Source organism: Stegastes partitus, unplaced genomic scaffold (assembly GCF_000690725.1).
Source record: "Stegastes partitus isolate 25-593 unplaced genomic scaffold, Stegastes_partitus-1.0.2 Scaffold749, whole genome shotgun sequence".
Taxonomy (NCBI): Eukaryota; Metazoa; Chordata; class Actinopteri; family Pomacentridae; genus Stegastes; species Stegastes partitus.
In genome coordinates, this window is record NW_007578480.1 from 97,121 (window position 1) to 119,174 (window position 22,054).

The window sequence follows — 22,054 nt, forward strand, 5'->3', positions numbered from 1 at the left end:
CATGAGGCTAGTGAGGAGCATGAGACGTCGTTGTCAAGCTGTCATTGCGGCAAATGGTGGAAACACCCGTTACTGACATTGGCAATTTTTGTTGTTTGGGGCTATCCTTGTTATTGTTTAAATTTTGGGGGTAATAAATATTAAACTAATGAAAATGGTGTTTCTTCTCACTCATTGTTAGTAATATCAAAGGGAACTTTTACTTACTTCAGACCAAATAGGAAAAGCACTCATGTAAATAACAATATCCCTAACTTATTGTGAGTAGTGTAGTCTTGGGTTATTCCATCTCAAATCATCAGTGGCCTTCAGCTCGACCAACTGTGATGAACTTGAAATAATAAACTGTGAAATTTTTTCTTTAAAGTACATGACTTTTTGAAAAACTGCCCGTCAACCCACTTTCAGCACGTTTTTTTCGCACGTTAAAATTTTACGCTATGTTTAAACAATAATATCTCTGGATATATTCTAGATAAAAGCCTTAAAATTTCACTGTTATTTCTCATGCCATGGATTCAGAATCTGCTGTATTGGACAAGTAGATCAAACAGTCTCTGATAATGGAAGAATTTCAATATGACACAAAATTAAAGCTGTCATGAAAAGTTTAATCTCTGAGCAAACATTAACAAAAAAATTACAATACATAAATCAACAAGTGAACCTTTCTGAACCACATGTAGTTGCATAATGAATAACCTCCACATGACCCTTGTGTAACTAGTAAAGACAATTGTGCATATGTAGATTTTTTTATTTTAAAAATACAAACACTTATTTACCAAAATATTACATAGCTCAAAACGCTTTCTTTTGATTTTCTCACTGCAGGAAAATGATTTGCTTTTATTCAAAGATTAGCAAGATCGCTAACATCCAGTGAAGGACTTAAAATGAAAACTGACTACATCAAGTGATCAGGAAGGGAATTGTTGTGAATGGAACTCAGAAAAAAGCAGCATTATTAAGATCTTTTTCATTTCAGTTGTCTCTGCACAGAGAAATAACTGAAATCCTTCCACAGTTTACTGTACTACTCCCAACCACAATAACTAACATAGTAGCTGCCTTTGCCAACCAGAGGAACGGCAAATCGGCTTAATGATCATCATGGGCTCACACAAATGCAACCATGTGAAATTTTAACTTGCATTCTCTCAAAAAGTGGTCTGAATGAAGCCCTGTCTGACATTCATCCATCTTTTCCCGTCTTGTCCCTTTAGGTGCCTGCAAACACAGACAGCGTCATGTGTTTTGGGCCTCTCGTTCCCGACGGTTACGCCGTCTGCTACAACCCTCAAGCTGATCATGTCCACTTTTCCGTCACCGCCTTCAACTGCTGCGAGGAGACGAATGCAGAAACGTTGGCTCGCACTCTGAAGGAAACCCTGTGCAATCTGCAGGATCTGCTGGAGCCTCCGGTGTAGAGCTGCTGCTACAGCGTCCAACCGGATAAACCTTCCCCTCTACCCCGAGAACAAAACACTAGGTTCCTGACAATATTTTGTCCACGCCTTGATGATTTGTTTTTGTAATGCACACCACTTGTAACGCTTCACTTAATTCTGGAAAAGCCTAAAGACTGAACTCTGTGGCTCTGAGGTGCTTTTGATGCTTTTCTGAAGCTTTTGGTAAAGATCTTTCTTTCTGTGCTGTCACATTGTGTTACATGGTGGATTCACTTAAAGGCTTCTTATGCTACGGTGAATGAAAGCAAGCGAAGCTGTAGCCAACCTGACACTCCAGCACTAATCAGAGCCAGCCAATGTAAAACTGACTGCACTGCTTTTTCAAGTCATGAGGTGACCAGTTACCTTTTTGTAGCTTCTACAGAGAACAAGTGTTTCATATATTTTCAGGTCTTACAAATGTTTTAGATCCAGTTTTGATTTTGTAGTTTAACAAGTGTGTTTTGAAATGGACCAAAGAAAAGTAAGCTGGTTATTGTTGGTGATCTTTGTGTCTCTGAAGCTGGAAGCAGAAAGTGATTTTGAAAGTTGAGCGTTTGATTCTGCGGACAACCTGCAGGACCAGTTAATAAAGCCTGTGAGCACACGATTCATCGTCTCAAGGCTTTGTGTGTCTGAGACGAAGAGAGGTGGAGGCTGTGTTTGTTTTGAGTTGAGTAATGTGCCTTAACATCAGCAGCTATGAGAAAGAGGTTTACGCTCTCACAGATACACAGAGCCCCCGAATATATATGTATTTTTGCCCAAACTACTGTAAAATGGCTCACGACAAAGTTTTGGTCCTGGTCTTTTAATCCGGCTGTGGACGACCGATGACGACCAATAAACTGAGTTAAAAGCTTCTATTTTGCCTTAAAGTTTACATTGTTATTCCTTTATTTGAGTTTTACAAAAACAATCCACTGCAACAGAACAAAATGATTTCCATAAGAGGCCAACATTTTCCGCCAGGTAATATATACATTTCTATTAGCATTTATTAATTGTTCATACTGTTACATTAAATAGCTGTACAGTACACAGCATCTTATAAAGTCATACTATAAAAAATGTAGCTTGGACTTTACCAAAGAGCTTTTCTTACATATTTATACATATGTTATGTTTTTGTGTCATAGATGAATTGCTCTTAAAGTCAAAGAAGTATAAACCACAAAATAATATCAAACTGTATTGTTTATTTCATTATATAATGACCTATTAACACCTTTTTACTGCTGCTTTTTCCAGTTTGACTTCATAGTCAAGTCTTTTAATTTGCATGAAGGCAGAAAAACACAGTCCCAGTATGAAACAACTGTTATTAAGCTCACTTTTTTTTTTTTTATGGAACAGATCATATTCTGTGGAATTTTCCTGATTTGACCTGGGTTTGGGTTGAATTTTGAAAAACTTTGTGAGACATTGACATTGACATTTGAAAATAAAAAAATACTCATTAAAAAATCAGTTATGATAAAAAGAATCATAGGAAATGTTCCCATTTAACTGATAATATAACACATAAGAGACTGAATGCCCTCACATAAGTAGTATATACTCCATAAATGTATATTTGCATACCGTGTTATTTAGAACTACCCCACACGTCCGCTGCTTGGCTGCAGGAAGACTCTCTCTGGTGACAAGCACTTTAGCTTGTTAACATGTTACATTAATGTGGTGTTTTTAATATGATGGAAGACACCTCATGAGTGGAATAAGCAGTAAACACCATGACTAAGCAGTTACAGTGTGATGATGAGTCAAAAACAAAAATTCTGACTTCCACTGTGTCATACAGATGAGGAACTAATCCTGTCAGTTTACAGGGTGTTTCTGTTTCTGTCTCATCATTATTCACAAGTTTCCACTTCGAACATTTGACTGACTTACTTAAATAATACAACTTTCTGTTTTATCTAGCAGTTGTTTACAGCTGCTGAAATATCAGGGTTTAAAGCAATAAATTAATGTATGTACTCAAAAACAAGATTACTATATACAAGATATGAATCACAAAGGTAAATAATAATATCATATTACGATATTTTGGTCATGGTGTAACACTCCAGCAAACAGAAACATTCACTAAAGGTTTAACTGGGACATGGTGTTTAAATGTAAACCTTCAGGGAATGCTCCCCAAATATTCCCTGAAGGTCATTGGTTGGGAACTTTCCTGAAATGTCCAGGGATTGCTCCCTGAACATTCCATGAAGTGAAGATTAGGTTTGCAAGGACATCATTCTCAGACTTTAACCTTTGGAGAACGTCCAAAGTATGTTTCATTCCCCAAAGGTTTCCAAACAGTTGCCTACAACAGGAACAGGAGCATTCCTGTAAAGTTCCCTAAAGGTTACTGGTTGCTGACCCTACAGAGAGAATCCAACAACTTTCTGGAGATATCCAGAGAACCTGAACTATACTATTCCCTGATGGTTCTCTGAGGCTGATGTTCATTGAACCGTCAGCTAAGGTTTCCAAATAGTAACCTGAAACAGGACCCTTCAAAGAAAAAATTCCCCAAGTATCCTGAAGGCTATTGTTCACTCTCCCTTTAGAGAGCGACCTAGGAACGTTCCCTGAACATTTCCTGAATAATCCCTGAAGCTTACGTTCCCCTGAAGGTTTTCCGGGGGTTATTGTTTGCTGGGACTTTGGGTTATGCATGAACTTTAAGGGAACATCCGGGGAACATTCCCTGAAGCTTACTGTTTACTGGTAAACAGTAACAGAGTCAGTTTACAGTTTACACTTTAACCTTTGGAAAACACCTATTCCCCAAAGGTTTTCAAAGAGTAACCTAAAACAGGAATTTTCAAAAAAAAGTCTTGAAAAGTTTCCTGAATTTTAATATTTGCTGAACCTTCAGAAAATGTCCAAGGAGGGTTCCCTGAAGGTTACTATTTGGAAACTTTTAGAGAATGTCTAGGAAACACTCCTTGAACATCTTCCAAAGGTTCCCTGTAGACTGCTACTTGCTGGAACATTCCCTGAAGGTTGCTGTTCCATGACCCTGCAGTGAACATCCAGATAATGTTCTCTGAACATCCCCTGAAGGCAGGTTGCTCATTGCTTAGACATCAGCTTTACAATATAACCTTTAAGGAACATTTGGATATTGTTCCCTGAAGGTTGCTGTTTACTGAGATGTTGTGTTTACACTTTAACACAATGAGAATGTCCATTCCCCAAAGGTTTCCAAACCTAAAACAGTAACCTCCAAGGAAAAGACCTTGGAAGTTACTGTTTGCTGACCTGTCAGAGAACATCCAGGGAACGTTCCAGACAGGGTAGATCCCTGAACATTATTTGAAAATTGCCATTCGCTGAACTTGCCATGACCGTCCAGGGAACGTTCCCTGAACACTGCCTGAAACTTCCCAGTAGGTTGCTGTTTGTGAGGGGACATTGGGTTTACACATAACTCTCAGGGAACGTTTGGGGAACCCTCCATTTTATTTAGTAACAAAGAAGCACAGACAGTCAGGGAATCACAAAGTGTACAAGGTAAATAACAATTATGATAAGTATAAATGTATGTATATATATATATAAATGCACACAAAGAGAAATAAAATTACATAATAAAGTAAATAAGGCACATGGGTATAAGGTTTGTTTTCATGTTATTTAGAGGCTTCAAATTATTATTTTTTTTAATATAAAAGTGTCCGTTCACATTTATTATTTGTCATTAGCTTTAAAGTATCAATATAACAGTATAATTCTGCAGCAAAAACATTAAAGTTTGGCAGGGACTTGGAAAACCTCCTCCTGTGGATGTGAAACTTACCCATTAGGATTATAAGATTAACTAGAAAATTTCCTTGCAGAAAATTTGATAGTGCCACGGGAGTCTGCCGGGACCTTTAAATGACTATTTTATAATTACCAAGCCTACTAAAAACTTTGAATAACCTAAGCCTCATCTGTGTGAAGAGCTGCTGCTGTGTGGAGGGAGCAGGGGGGGAGGGGGGCTTGTGAGTAGGGTTAGAGCGTTGCCGGGCAACGAAGCACACAGCTGCAACAGATACTTGGTTTAACTGTCAAATCAGTCGAAGTGACCGGAAGGAGAAGACCTCAAACAACCGCCATTTTTTTCAAAACCGTGTGTCGGAGAGAAAAGCCGAGCGCATTTTCAGAAAGCCGAGACCTTGGGCATTACAGAGATGTATGTTTTGTTTTCCTGGAGTAAAGATGAGCGCACAATCATTTGAGAAGGAATGTGTACATTTGTGGTCCTTGAGAAAAATCAGTAGCCCTCTTTGAATGGGTGCAGATGGGGAAGGAAGAGAGACTTGTGGAGGAGCAAGGCTCCAACCCCCCCCAAGTTAATTCTGTCGGCTTCGTTTTGATGTAAAAATGATGTCTGTCACAGTAAAACTGTGGCCAGGGAAACAAGTTTAAAAAAAGAGCTCCCACTCTGGTGATGTCATCAGTCACTCTAAAGGACCATTGTAAAGGCTGAAAAGGGGTGAAAAACATTCAAAACTTGAGAAGTTGTCACGAAGAAACGGTTGAAGATATGAAAAAAGTAGAAACACTTTGAAACAGGGGAAGGACGCGTCAACATTTTAAAGTTTAAATGGAGTGTCTAGGTGAAAGTATGCCTGAGCAGTGGAGGTTTGAAAAGTAGTGTAATTTGGGGTGATTTTCACGTCCGTCCCATTCATTTTCAATGGGAGATGTTTGCGACGTTTTGGCGAATTGCGTCGCGAAAAATGCGTTTTTTGTAAATCTGTATGCAAGCACACTATTCCCGATCGAGCCGCACGTTTTGATGTATAATTTGTGTGAGTGCTCTCAAATCTGTGGGGGGAATAGCCGACCGAAATTTTGTACGGAAGAGTAGAAATAGGAAGAAGAAACGCACCAGGATAACAATAGTGGCCTCGTGCTCAGCCCGTGGCACTAATTATGAAGGATAATGTTTTGTCTTTGTGTTCAAATTTTGAGATAATATCTTTGGGTCCTAATTTAATTGACTGTTCAGTTTTGTCAAGGATAAATTTCTCCACGTCCCTCCAAAATACAGAAGACATTTTGGGCAGACATAAAACATACACAAAATTGTCTGAGGCTCGTTCCTACAAAAAGGGCACATTTCATCCACATTGGACCCTCACTTAAGACTACCGTTTACTGGAACATTGTGTTTACGTTGTAGCTCCTCACGAAGCTGTGAGTAGGCTGTTTCCCGCTGATTGGACGAGTGGACACAGGAAGTGACGATAGCAGCGGCCGTTTCACCTTTAATTTAAACCCGGAACAAACAGGAGCAGAAAGCGAAGCAGCTGCTCGGTGTTTATAAAAGGACTGTAAATAAACTGTGGACACGCAGGGACCGAAGAGGCTGAAAAACAGGAGAGTTTCAGAGACGCTGACGATCATCTGCCCGCAGCCGGAACCAGACATGAAGCTGAACATGAGGGCGGAACGTTAGACTAACACATCTGTTTTTGTTTTTTATTTTTCTTTTAACGGCTGTCTTTTTAATTATTTAAAAGGCTTTTATTTAGTGTTTTTTTCTTTTAATTACTTGAAGTTATAATGAAGAGCTCCCTTTGTACCAGCGGCAGGAGTTGGAACGGGAGCAGCGGGGCGGCCGGGCTGCTGTACACGCTGCTCATTACGTGTCTCTGGGCTGCGGTGATCGGTTACAAGCCGGTGATCATAGTTCACGGTTTATTCGACAGCTCAGGGGATTTTAAAAACTTACAGCGGTTTATCAACAAGGTGAGTGTCCGGGCTGAGGGGAAAGTGGTTCCTGGGGATGTTTGGAGGGTTTAAATGGTTTAAAAATGGCATTTAACAATATGTTCAGCAGGCCTTACTGCTCATATCACCATGTTATCAGCAGAACGTGGACCCGCATCATCCAACATGCACTGTGGCACATTGCTCAGCTTTTATCATAGTGGATGAATCAGAAAAGAGTCTTATAATAAGATATGTACGTGTGTTCCTGCAGAAATCTCACCATGATTTAATCACTAAAAGGTGTTAATAGAAACTCTAAAAAATAAAATAAAATCACTCTGGATGCTTTTATCAGAATGGTAAAATGAGGAAAAAGTCATGTAATGTGACATGAACTATCTATAGTGTAGATTTATGCTCTTAAAGGTGTAACTATAGGCTTAGAAATGTCTTATATAGTTTTTTAAATAACATATGTTTTGCCCTGTATTGTTTGCCATATTTTCAGACAAAATATCACAAGTTGATCTTGACAGTTTGGTGCAGTCAAGTTGTGGAAAATAGGTTATATTTTGAGGTTTTATGCACTAAAACTGCAATCACAATCAAGTGTTCACTCTGTGCTTTTGTCATAATGGTATAGTGTTGGAAAAGTCATGTAATATGACACAGGCTAGTATTCATGTAGAATTCTGTGTATAATGTAGATTTATGCTCTTGAAGATGTGATTATAGACTTAGAAATGTGTTGCTTTATATAACATATAATTTGCCTGGTGATGTCCACGATATTTGCAGAAAAATGATCATGAGCCATTCTTAACAGTTCGGTGCAGTAAAGTTGTGTGTAGAGGTTTTATTTTTTTTAAAAACAAACAAACCAAAAAAAAACTGTAGTGATAATGTGACATGAATCAGTATTCCTGCAGAAATCTTACTGTAATGTAGATTATTACACTTACAAGTGTGATTATACATTCATGAATATGCTTTTTTGTTTAGTATAGCTTGTGTTTTATTCACTGAAGTTGCAGTGATAATTAAGTGTTAAGTGTGCTTTTGTCATAGTAGTAGAGTCTGGAAAAAGTCTTGCAATGTGACATGAGCTAGTATTCCCTTCAGAAATCAGTTTACTGTCAATTCGCACAGATAACCGTATGACTATAGACTTATAAAGTTTTTTTTGGTTTAATATGACATATATTTTCCACTGTTATGTCCCCATATTTGCAGAAAAAAGTATATTGACCCAGTCTAGATGATGTGGTGCACTAAAGTTGTGAGAAACCAGTTGTGTGTGAAGGTTTTATTCACTGAAGCTGCACTGATAATGAAGTCTTCCTGCTGCATGCACATACATTAAAATGTGCCCATTCCTGCTCGTCTTCTTGAATTCTCAGAACCCTTCACACACCTTTAAAATCTCATAAACGCTTCGTGTAAGACCTGTTTGCGGTAAATATGTGATGATGTTGCAAGAAGGAAGTTTTTGTGGGGACTCTGGCGAGGTCGATGGGGCTAAACCGGCCTTAAGTTCCTCTTTTTCTGTCGTCTTGTGTTAGAAAGCTGTGGAATGAAACCACACGAGAGATATTTGTGGTGGGGAGTAAAAAAATCTAAAGCGGAAATTCAGACGTCCCAGTTTCTGCTTGAGTTCGTCTGCTCTCCTTGCAGAATAATGATTCATCAATATTTAAAGCCCATCCTGATCAGTTAGAAACCAAACATCCCCAAGGATCTTTGATAACACTGGCATCTGAACTCAGCCTTGCAGAGATTAGATTCTTGTAGCTATGTAACGCTTCATGCAACATTATGAGGACTCCCTTAGTCACAGATCCTCCCTGCAAGTGCTCCAGTTGATGAGCTGAAACCATCAGTTTCTCTTTCTCTTTTAGTCTCATCCTGGAACAAACGTGACGGTCATCGACTTGTTCGACCGAAGCGCCAGCCTGGAGCCCATGTGGAAACAGGTGGAGGGATTCAAGGCAGCTATTTACCCAGTAATGCAAAACGCAGCAGATGGGGTTCACTTTATCTGCTACTCTCAAGGTCAGCAAGTGCACTTCATGTGAATTAAATAATAGAGACATAAATGTAATATTTGCTTGAGATTATAATGGAGCCTTGGTATGTGTCTTTAGCTGCCATGTAATTCTGGCAATAACTGGCATCATACTGCTTACTGCAAATTCTAAATGTTCCTCTTATTTTTTTTCGCATTTGTTGTTTTATTTGCTAGAAAGATTTTTTTTAATGACATTTAGGTGTTTGTCAGCACTTGGAAATCCCCAGAGCTTGTAATTCACACTACTAAACATTCTACATTGTAAAAACCCACAAAAGTTTTCTTACAGCGTTGTACTCTGTGATGAACTTCAGTTTTTAAAATATTTTCTTTTAATTCTTTATGTGTTTTCTGAGTTTAAAGTAAACTTCAACCATTTCCAAGAGCATAAATGTGAAAAATAGTGGTTTTGATAGTTGAGTTGAAACAACAGTTCTAATAACTGATTAGCTCATCTGTTGAAAATTAGTTGGTAGTTGTTTGTGAAGCAGAAAATCCACATATTTCCTCGTTCCACCTTCTAAACTCTGAGAATTTTCTTTTTTTTCCCTTATAGTTAGTAAATGTTTTCAGATTTGTCAAAAATAACAAGACATTTGAAAATGTCACCTTTGACTTATGGAGATTTTAACAGGCTTTTTTCACTGCTTTCCAAAAGTTGTATTTGTCGACTAAACAGTTAATGCAACATTAAGCCACCAGCATGTAAAAACATGATTCTGTTGATGTTATTGCAGGTGGGCTGGTTTGCAGAGGGATCCTCTCCACTCTGTCGGACCACAACGTCCACTCCTTCATCTCTCTGTCCTCACCTCAGGCCGGCCAGTACGGAGGTGAGTGCAGCTTCAAAAAATCAACAAGTGATCAAGTTTAAAGCAAATCAACAAGTGATCAAGTTTAAAGCAAATCAACAAGTGATCAAGTTTAAAGCAACCATAATCAGTATTTTTATAAATATTATATTTGAGTTGAGAGTGTGACAACAGTGCGGCCTGCAGCGTTGACCCTGCAAAAAATTCTAGAATCTGCAGCTCCTCTCGGCTGTAAACCCGGGGATATTTTTTAAAACTTCCACCTGAAAAAACATCCACAAATTTAATCAGCTCAACAGCTGTAAGGCCAAAATGAACAACCTTGGAGCACCTTGCAGAAATTTGCAATAAATAGGTTTTCTTGTCCTCATTATCAGGTCAGAGTGACATCTGAAAAACAACTTACTGTTACCTAATTAAAATTCTAGGTCAGACAGTAAAAAACAATCCCATGACACTAAATCAGTACCAAAGTTAATGCAACAAATAAAAGTACACCTGCATCTCCTTAAGTCATAAAACTACAAGTAGTACATGCACCAGGTTTGCCAGCCTTTGAAAAATGGTGTCAGGTTGTGTTTTTATATCAGATACCGCCTGGTTTCAGTATGGGAATTTCCAGGGTGGAAGAACCTTTTATGGTGAGTTTCTGCTCAACTTTACTTCTTTGGGTCACTTTCAACACTCTCATAGTGTTGCTTTTGGTCACAGCAGGCAACTGTTTTCAGCATTGAACAGCAGACTGACACAATAAGCAGCTAGCTGGTGACCTAAAGTGCCAGATATTTTCCTCAGGAGTTGACAGAGGCAAAAAGCAGAGCTCAAAATGGAGGGAATATAGGACAAAGGGGCAGACACATGACTTTAAATGAACACTATGTGTATGTACTGCAAGATCATCCTGGTAAGGACTTGTGCACTCAGGCTTGTTCTTTATCCCTTTTCAGCTTTGTCTCTTGTTTCTTCTCAGACACGGACTACTTAAAGTACCTCTTTCCTCAGTTTGTAAAGTCGAACCTTTACCACCTCTGCTACACTGCAATAGGTCAGAGGATCTCCATCTGCAACTACTGGAACGGTGAGACTCCAGGAACTACTTTCTCCAAAGACATACATTTTCAATATAATCCTCAGCTTCTCAGATTTTATAATTATCATTTAAATATTGGCTATTTCAAAGACTTTTATGCATTTTATTGTACAAAAGATTGTATGTTTCAAATTGTTAACCCTCTGAACCCTAAAAACTGCTGCAGGCTTGAAAAACACATTTATTAAAATCACTTAAATTACCCCATTTATCAGAGCCGAAAACTGGAAAAACAGAAAGAATCAGCGAATTTGATGTTCAGTTCCATCACAAAAGTTAGACAGATATAAGGATGTCATTATGATATTTGATCTAAATTACTTTATCCTACATGTCTCATTTAGAAAATAATGCATTTGCACGATACAGATTCTGTAAAGCACAAACAAATCTGTGTAATCTGTAGCATGTAGAAACACCTTCTACTTTTTTTTAACCAGTATTGCTGACACCTGTGAGCACTTAGACAAATGTTGTACAGCTTTTTTGTCAAACATGTAACATGTAAATCTAAGAAATTTATCTATTACAACTTTGTTATACTGCACAGTTTACATTTTAGGTTCTTCCAGTCATGGTTGTGCTGTTTCCATAAAGGTACTGTTCTTTATATTGCAGTGAAAAATGAGCCCACAGCGATTAAAAATGTGACGGAGTTCAGAGGGTTAAACTACAAAATTGCTTCAGAATCAAGTATCTTATCCTTCCTCCTCCCCTTTCGTCTCCAGACCCCCACCACAGAGACCTGTATGTGAACAGCAGCGATTATCTGGCTTTGCTCAACAGCGAGAGACCAAATCCAAATTCAACAGGTCAGCAAGGTCCTCATGGGGAGAAATCCATCGACAAGTTGTAAACTGCGAGGGGGTGTATGTTTATGCTCATGACATAACAGTGACCGGTTTGATCTCATGACTTTTAAAAGTAACTGTCAGTAGTCAGGTGACGACATAAATGTTTTATAAATCACTGTCATTAAAACTTCTGGGGCTTCAGCCTGAGAAGGTCGCACAGTGCAGACTTTTTAAATGACACCGACAGGATTTTACACAAATGCATGAACCCTCAGTGACTCAGTATGTCCAACAAAAGATAACAGGACTACCAAACATTTACACAAGTTAGAGACCCAAACAACAGATAGACAGTAGTAGTTTCCTGTGTGTAACTGGATGAGAAAAACTAGATTAAACCTCTTTATTTACATTTATTCATAACAGACTTTCTTACTTATGTTGTCTCCTTGTCTTTTAGTTCAACACTACATTAAGGAATTCACACAAGATTTTAAATCAAGTTTACCATTTAAATATGCTCCTTGGAATTCATGTTGGCATAATGATGTTTCAGTTTTTTTTTTGTTTTTTTTTAAAAAGGTAGTTTTTATGAATTATGTTTTTTTTTTTCTAACCACAGAGTGGAAGAAGAACTTCTTGAAAATCCAGAAGCTAGTGTTGATTGGAGGACCAGACGACGGAGTCATCACTCCCTGGCAGTCGAGGTGAGCTCATCCTCTGGCTGTTCAGTTGTTCAGTTTGTTTGGATCTGATGTGATTTCAAATCCATTTTACTGAAATTCCAACGATGCGTGACTGAAACTGATTCTGGTGCAGAAATAACTAAGCAACCAGGGTTAATGAATTGTACAGGTCTTCTTTTTAAAGTGAAAACATTTCAGTAGTTCTTGTTAGTCAGTTGAGGGATTTATCTTTCCACTTCCCTTGGATTCTACCAGATTCATCAGCTGCTGCAGTTTTCTCTTTTAACATCAAATTTCACTGCTTCAATGGTCTAACATTAACATTTTTTTCCAGCATCATTAGACACTTTTTGTGCTCTCTTCACACTTTACACAGCTTCCTCTGAGAGTTCCTTTATTACTTTTCTGTTGGACAATGTGATTGTACATCGACAGATTATGGCCCTTTTTGCCTCTTTTCAACAACTACATATTACATTTTTCACCTCATGTGCAGTTTTTTAAAAAATTTGCCCAACTGTACCTTCAATTTCCAGAACTAAGGCATAATATCTAACCTGTACAGTGCACTGTCTGTCCAACAAAACTGCTCACTCTTCCATATTAAACACAGACACCTAAGACACCTAGTTATTTACCTATCTCAGGGGAGGGTGGTGCGTGGTATCGGTTCTCTCTGTTTTTTCATGTTAATTGCTTAAAAACATGGTGAAGTTTAAAAAGAAACTGTTCCTTTTCCTGACTGTGGATGATCTGTTTACTCTCATCTGATGCTCACACAAGCATTTTCTCCATCCTCCGTCCTCTTCTTAAAGTCAGTTTGGATTTTATGACGACAACGAGACGGTTGTTGAGATGCAGCACCAAGACGTGAGTAAAAATCACACACACAACAGCAACCTTTTGAGTTTATTTAAATTCCACTTTGAAATCATTAATAACTATTATTATTTGTGATTCATTTTCAGTTATTTAGTTTTGCACATGCAAGCCCACCAATAAAAATATCTTTGCACTGGTGAAGAGTTGGGGCTGCAAGGTGGCGCAGTTGGTAGCACTATTGCCTCGCAGCAAGAAGGTCACCGGTGGGGGCACCGGGATCTGTCTGCGTGGAGTTTGCATGTTCTCCCCTTGGGTTCTCTCCAGGTTCTCTGGCTTCCTCCCACATGGTCCAAAAACATGTTGAGGTTAATTGGTGATTCCAAATTGTCCGTAGGTGTGAATGTGAGTGTGCTTGGTTTTCTGTCTCTAAGTGTAGCCCCGTGATAGACTGCCCAGGGTGTCCCCTGCCTTCGCCCTGAGTCAGCTGGGATAGGCTCTAGCCCCCCGCGACCCTAGTGAGGATTAAACGGTGTATAAATGATGGATGGATGGTGAAGAGTTACTCTTACATATAATATTAGGTTATATATAATGAAATACATATCTCTTCCTAGTCTGATGAATACAATCTGCAAGCAAATCTTCACTTTTTAAAACAAAACTGGAAGAACTCATCACCTGTAAAGCGTCACCTTTAAGTCCGCCTTTAAAATGCAATAAAACATGATACAGTCTTTGTTAATAGTAATATATAATAATATGCACAGGAGCTGCTCTTCAGTGATTTTAATAAGACTGCTTCAAAACTGAATTAACTCATACTTATATCTAATGTCCAAAGATTCCCTCACAGTGTTTTACATAATTATTCTGTTATTCCTTCTTTATTTTTTCCTTTATAACAAATCTGAACACACCGACATGATGCACATATTTTTAGATTCATCGCGACTTGTTGTGTATTATTAAATACATTGAAATACAGTAAATGTTATTAAATCTGCCATGAAATCCTACAGAAAAAACATAAGCTTGTTGTGTGTCATTGTGACCCAGTGGTTGCTTGTCCGTCCATCCATGCTCACATTGCAAACAGGACTTTGTAACAGCAAATTCTGTGTAGTTTTACTGATGCCAAGCTGCCAAATGTAAACAAACACAAGTTAAAAATGTTCTTAGATTGCATCTCTGATTTACATCCCTCAAAATATTATATAATAAGACTTAAAGCACGATTTTAAACAAATGTATGACAAAAAAAGCTCATATTAGTGACAAAATCCATTAAAATGGAAATTTGTGTTATTTTTTGAAGGCTCATGATGTGTTTGTGTTGACGAGGTTAGAGCTGCTGGGGGTTTTGGTTTATCAGAACTTCACTAAGCACTAACTCCTGCTCTGTTTTCCCTCCTCCAGCTGTATTTACAAGACATTTTCGGCCTGAAGACGCTGGCGGCTCGTGGAGATCTGATCCTCTGCTCTGTTCCCGGTGTTGAACACGTCTTTTGGCACTCGAATGAGACTGTGTTCCACACATGTATGGAGAAGTGGCTGGTGTAGAATGAAATTCTGCTGCAGTGCACACACACATACACACATACACACACGCACACGCACAGATAAACACACATCTCACTTTATAAGCTTTTACCCTCCAGCACCTCTACAACCACTGTGTAGGATCCTGACAGAGCTTAGTGGAGGACGTCGTCTCATCTTCATCCAACAGTGATTCTAGGATTCAGTTTACTTTTACTTTCTGTCAAGGGGGTTTTTGTTGTACATTTATTTTTTTGTCTTAACAAAACTTTCTTAGGTCACTTTTAAACTAGTAGATCTACATTTGGGAAATACGTTCATTTGCTGTCTTGCTGAGAGTTAGAATTTCGATTCCACTCTCATTTCTACACAGCATATATGAATCCACAGCTCACATCCAGTCAGCTTAGCCTTACATAAAAACTGGAACTGAGGGGAAACAACAACCTCTCTTTGCCCAAAGGTGACAAAATCTGCACATTGGTATCTCTAAACTCACTAGTTAACACTTTATATCACCTTTCTTAACCTGCACAAAAGGTAAAGTGTAAAATGACCATCTACATTTTCATTTCTCAGATTGTCTCTTAATGTGGGATGCAGGTTCTTCCTGGAGTTATGTCATCTTCAAAAGGTTGCATCAACTCTGTAGATTAATTTTTGTACAGATTAAACTAACAAGATGTGCACATATTGTTCAGTGAGCTTCAAGGCAGTGGTGGGAACATTTTTTTAACCTTAGGACAGAAGCAGGTTAGCTGTTTTACCCTGTTTCCAGTTTTTATAAGCTAATACCTTCTGACTGATATTAATGTGCCGTGCATTTCCCAAAATGTTTCACTATACTATTTAATATTTATTAATCCGCATTGTTGCTAAATCCAGCACATCAGTGGGTGCTGAAAAGTTTTTACTGAAGTTTCACAGAATTACTGAAGGTTTAACTTCTTAACATTTGCCCTCCTTCATGTTGCAAAAATGATACACCCATATACATAATAGAAAAAGTTAAGAAACAACCGTTTTTCTGTGTGCACACTCTTATTCAATTTAAGGGATTGTTGCTGCTGTGATATTTGTATCTTAAAATGGTTTACACAATGTACAGTTTGCCAAATGTGATTCAAAGTGGCACGACGCCTTTCTAAAAACAGCAGCAGAATTTTCCCTCATGTTTGGTTCGTAATTGTTGAGGGGTTAAATCTGCTCTTATCTTTGACAGTCTGCAACGGAAACACAATTCACACTTTAAAGGAGCATTCTGCCAATTTAGCACTGCTTTTCCAGCGCTACCGAAAATTTAACTGCAGGGAATCAGAGAGCGACCAGAAATCTGTGAAGTGCAACAAAACATTCATTGGTTGCACCAGTGCAACTGATATTTAACAGGTTTGTCTGTGTTTCTGGGCGACCCGTCCTAGTGGGTAAATCATTTGGTTGGCCTTATTTCGCTCTTCTTAAAGTAATTTTTGGGCACACAGCAGTCAGAGCTGCTGCTTTACAGTAGCTTAGTGGAGACTAGAGGCCTCTCTGTGCTCTGCCTGTTGATGCATGTGAGGCCTTTCGGGAACATCAGTAACTTGTAGCTTCAGAAAACAGCCTGGTCAACTCCTTCCTGTGAAACTGCATGAGTTTCTGCATGCACATTGGTTGTGCTACACCACTCACCACTACGAGTAAACTCTCAGCCTGTGGGATGCACTGAGATAAAAACAGTTAACATTGTGTATTATATTTATTGTGAAGAGTATGGCCAAATTAAAATGTTCTAAAAACATTGTGTGCTGTGATGGATGCATTTAGGCACAAGGTAGCAGCAAACGAAATCGATGAGGAGTCAGAAATTAAAATAACATTTAACTCTGCTTATAATGTAGCCAAAAACGTGCTGCCTTTTACCAAGTCCCAGATCATTTTATTGAAATAGAACAGGTTAAATAACAAACAAAACATTTATCTGCATATTTATTCCTGTTGATAATAATTTACAGAATGTGGTGAGAAATTCTCAGTCGGTAGCAGAACCAACATTAAAGATAACTCTTACCATTTATTGTTAAGCACTACAAGGTCAAAAATTTGGGTGCACCTAAATTGTTAGCTGTTACATCTAAAGGAACAAGTTGGACTTATCAATGCAACCAATGGTAAAAAGTTAGTCTGGAGTCAATGTAGAAGAGGTTAAGAGTCTGAGATATCCTGACACTTACTCACAAGCCAGAGCCAGGTCCCACAAAAAATGTACTTTTTCATTCAACCTTTTTCTCTCTTTCACATTTTTGGCAATTTTATTGCTAAAAATAAAAAATCTCAAGCCCAAACTGTGTTAATCCCCAGAAGATCCCCACTGTTGTTACTTAAGGTCTCCCCTTATGTGCTCTGAAATGCAAAATTGGTGGAGTGAACCTTTAATTTGTCTGAAAATATGACTTTATTACCTTGAAGGCCACATACAGAGTGTTTATCCATGTGTGTGTCTGTGTCCGCTTGGTCACACATACCTCAATAACCCCACGCAACACAACAGTGCCTGAGCGACATTCGGTCCTCTCCTCTTCATATACAGATTCACTGCCCTGCTCATCTTATGATGCAGTCATTTCTATCTTTTTAACCCTGCGGACTCAAGTCCCGTCTTTTTTATCAGTGTCTGATCGTCATGTTTGTTGTCACTATCATGCAGTGCTTTAGAGCTTTAGTAGATTAAGCCTTAAATTTTCCCTACATGTCTCAGTGTTTCTTGTCCATTACCAAAGTGCTATGACACACTGCCTTTAGTGACGGTGCTAAAAATACCGATAGGGAGGGATGGCGACGAGCAGATGATGACTAGAGGGTGGCAGTGCTATGTTAGTGTTTACTGGTCCACCAAACTAATGTACGTGGCACTCTTTACCTCCCATCGCATTTAGAGAACTCAGGCGTTTTAGAAACCTTCTGTTCGTTCGTCTCTGTTGGAAAAGGGATATGTTTTCTTAACTCTTTGCATTTTGTTTATTGCTGTCTGTTGTACTTATAGATGTTTCTCGAAGGACGGAAAATGGAAATGTCTATTGTGTGATAAAATAACAAGGGAACTGCTACTGAATGAGTGGAGTATTGCACAGTTTAAGGAAAAAGGGAACTTTTAAAGACGGGATGGTTTTAACTGTGTTGAAGTGTTATTTTTAGTAATGTTGCATCCTTTGTTTCATGTATGCTTGCACAAATGATCTGACCTAGAACTGACTGAACTGTATAAATTTTGGATTTAAGGGACATCCTGCTCTGTTCAATTTTCTTGTCATACAAATGGTAAACATGGATACGGACACTTTTTCAAAACTAAAAACGGAAAGTACTATTTTGACAGGGTCCTACGATTTCTATAGTGTTTGTCCTGCAAATAACAAGGTGTCAAATGCTGTCAGTTCCTCAATAAAAGACAGTTTTGAACATCTGATTTTGTTTATTTTGACTGAAATGGTTTTGTCCTTGTCTAGTTAATTCAGAACACCTCAAACCTCAAAAAATAGACAAAACTAGCACAGAAGTTAACACTATAATAAAAATGAGCACTCTTTAGTGACAGATACTTTCTATAAGTTGTACTTATCTCAAATATAACACTGCAGCAAAACAAAAATGACATGTTTTCACTGAGAAACACTTCTCTGATATGATTAAATATTAATCCGTTTTTTTCCCCATGTTGCATTTTTTCATATTCATATTTGCTACTTCTTTTAGGTTCTTTAAGATCACATTGTTTTCTTAGCAAATATGCCAGACTTGGGCTGCAAGGTGGCGCAGTTGGTAGCACTGTTGCCTCACAGCAAGGTGTGGCTTGAACCTATCCCAGCTGATTTAGGGCGATGGCAGGGGACACCCTGGACAGTTCGCCTGTCTATCGCAGGGCTACACTTCGAGACAGACAACCAAGCACACTAACATAGTCGCCTACGGACAATTTAGAATCACCAATTAACCTAAACATGTTTTTGGACCTTGTGGGAGGAAGCCGGAGAACCCGGAGAGAACCCACTCTGCACGGAGAGAACATGCAACTCCGCGCAAATAGATCTTCAGGTGTCTTCACCGGGACATGAACCGGTGACCTTCTCGCTGCAACGATACTAATCACTGAAACACCTTGCAGCCCTCAATAACTTCCCCAATAGTATAATTCAAAGTTTGTTTCTGCAATCAATGCAATCAACCATTTTACAGACTTATTTTGCCAATAGAATAATACATATTTTCTCTATATTATAACCTTATTGGTGAAAACCCGGCACTGTTTCGTCAGTGCAACTACATTAACAGTTTCAGAGAATAAAAATGCTGTTCCATTTTACCCCAAAGCTGCAGTGTTGTTTAAAGAAAACTACATTTCCTATCACGCTTTGCGGCCGGAAGACTCCGAGCAGCGGACCGGATATCTGGCCACGGCGCACCGAAAAGGCCCTTTTCCGTCTCAGAGAAGTGTGGAGCAGAACGGCGGACACAAGTGAGCAAAAAAATTCACCCTTCATTTGCTTCATGTGCCTTTAAAATGTTTGCTATCGGATATTTACAAGCTTTATGGACTTACGCTGTCTAACAAATTCAAACAGAACTTCTTAGTTGTGTCCAAACGTGTTTTTATTCTCTCTATATGTTCCGTACGAGCACAACAGCGCTGCGCGTTAGCATATGGCTAGCCAGCTAGCACATGTGGATGCTGCATGTTGATGAGCCGCCTCAACAGAGGCGACATTCAGGACACTAAACCTCAAAACGTTGCGACTGTCTTAGTTTTAGCGGTACAGTTTACACTGTAGAAAATATCAGCGGTGATGAAAAATGTGTAATGACGCTGGTGTTACATTTTTTTTTTAGCTTGTTAGCTGCTATAAGTCGAGTTTGGTAATTATAACGTGATTCAGGCTTCAGCTGCGGCCTGCTGTTGAAGTGTTACTTTCTATAGCTTAACTAAGGTCTGACCTGATATTTAGATATATCTGCTGTGATTACAGCTGTAGGGCATTAACGTGCTTCATAACCAAATATAAAACTGCGTTTTGTCACCGATATATTACTGTAAAACTAACCTTAGCTTCTTGAGGGGTAAAATTGAGCAGTGACGCTACTGAGCTACATTTAATCTTAGATTAACCTCAAATCCTAATAAGTACATTTGTTTAATAAATGGTCATATTCATTCTTGAGTCAGTTCTATATTCCTAATGTTAAATAGAGATTTGGTAAATGATAAAGGCATACCATCATTATGCAATCACCTTAACAGCCTTTTGGGATATTCCTCTTTTGTAAAGATGAAGACGGAGCTGCTGTAATTGCTATCATATGACCGATTCAGAAATTTACTTTAACATTGTTGAGCATCAGAAGAACTTAAAAAGGGAATTGAGGTGCTCTGATTCCTCAAGGTGCAGGTTTTTCTCTGCAAACAAGTTTTTAGCACCCTCCAAATAGAACTGTGACAATTAGTTGTCAGCTGTTGCCCTAACCACCAACTATCGTAACTGATTAAGTTTGAGTGCATTTTTATGGACGTATGATCATAATTCTGAATTCCTGCTTCTCCAATTTGAGTATTTTCTTGTTTCCTTACTCTATTATGATAGTCATAAGAGTACCTTTTAAGTTGTGGACAAAAAAAGGGACATTTCTGGTCATCTTGAGCTTTGTTCAAAGTTAAATTAGTCATGTAAGTTCAAAAAAAAGAATTGCATGTAAAATTAGCAATTTGAATTTTAAAAAAGTTTTATTAACTAAAAAATTTTTCCTCGGTCATATTAGACATTTTTGTTAATCAAATGGTCAAAAATCAATTCAGTCGCAGTTGTATAGTTTAGTCAAATAAGGTAACACACTCATTGCCTTTTCTATGCACAGACCCATCATGTTTACATACCACTCTAAGCCAGGAAAAACTGTCTCAGCTTTTTCCTTATTTTCAAAGTAACATTTCTCTTTTTCTTTAGTGACTGAGTGGGAGACTGCCCCAGCCGTGGCTGAGACCCCAGAGATCAAGCTCTTTGGCAAGTGGAGCACTGATGATGTTCAGATCAACGACATCTCCCTGCAGGTGAGCAGAATTAAAGGGTAACTGCTGGGGGTTGTCATCATTTTGCTGTTGTAAAACGAGGCCAGAGTTACGCCTGGACACTGACATGTTGTCCTGATGTGCTAGAGTGCTTGCAGAGGAAAAGATCTCTGCTTATTCATTGGCTGTAGTCTAATGTGGCCCAGTCAATTACCGGCTCAGATACACCAATTTGTCAACTTGCTATTTTCATATAAGTGTGAACTGTGACGTTTAAAGTTATCACTTTTCTCGACAGGATTACATTGCTGTCAAAGAGAAGTACGCCAAGTACCTGCCACACTCTGGAGGACGTTATGCCGCCAAGCGTTTCCGCAAGGCCCAGTGCCCCATCGTGGAACGTCTGACCAATTCCATGATGATGCATGGCCGCAACAACGGCAAGAAGCTGATGACCGTGCGTATCGTCAAGCACGCCTTCGAGATCATCCACCTGCTGACTGGAGAGGTACTGCCACTTTATAATATATAATACAGTGTATGCCTTACTTGTTCATTTTGTCAAGGGTGTTTAAGATAATTGAACTGATCATAACTGAATCATATTTTGATAATCCACAGGAAGTTCTACGTAATTAATGAGCAGAGGTAGATTTTTGTTGGTCCTCACAGATTTTAAAACATACAGACTGTTTTCAATAAGATCCTGCACAGTAAATTACAAGGAACCTGATCTAGATGTTCTCAGAAACACAACATGCTGGCAAAAGCTGCATCGACTTCAATAACTTACAACCAAGAATATTTTTTAAGCAAAAGTACTAATACAGCAATGTTAAAAAAATGCTCACCTGCAAATAAAAGTTCTGCACTAAAAATCCATTATTGTAAATATGTGGCAATCAGATAAAGTTTAGACGGCTTTCATTAGGTTTAAAGTTGATGCATGTTAGACAAGCATTATATTGATCAGTTGTGGGTGAGTCGCTTATATTTTTCACACCCAAATGTGTTTTGTTTAAAAAATACATAATTACATGCTGCTGTTCTTTTAA

General features: G+C 38.5%; 2 protein-coding genes across 4 annotated transcripts in view; both read left to right on the forward strand.

Annotated features, from left to right (window-relative positions):
• The window catches only part of cratb (carnitine O-acetyltransferase b), a 41,452-nt gene extending 39,135 nt beyond the window's left edge, over positions 1–2,317 (forward strand). For all 3 annotated transcript variants that reach the window (XM_008291537.1, XM_008291538.1, XM_008291536.1), the window contains one exon: positions 1,227–2,317. In XM_008291537.1, the coding sequence (XP_008289759.1) occupies positions 1,227–1,430 (204 nt within the window). In that variant the 3' untranslated portion in view covers positions 1,431–2,317. The remainder of the gene's footprint in view (positions 1–1,226) is intronic.
• Positions 2,318–6,710: 4,393 nt separating this feature from the next.
• ppt2b (palmitoyl-protein thioesterase 2b) lies at positions 6,711–18,410 on the forward strand. The gene is made up of 8 exons (XM_008291539.1): positions 6,711–7,193; positions 9,056–9,209; positions 9,963–10,058; positions 11,008–11,115; positions 11,856–11,939; positions 12,544–12,628; positions 13,423–13,477; positions 14,846–18,410. The coding sequence occupies exons 1-8, from the start codon at positions 7,008–7,010 to the stop codon at positions 14,987–14,989; spliced, it is 912 nt and encodes a 303-aa protein (XP_008289761.1). The 5' UTR covers positions 6,711–7,007; the 3' UTR covers positions 14,990–18,410.
• The last annotated feature ends 3,644 nt before the right edge of the window (positions 18,411–22,054 follow it).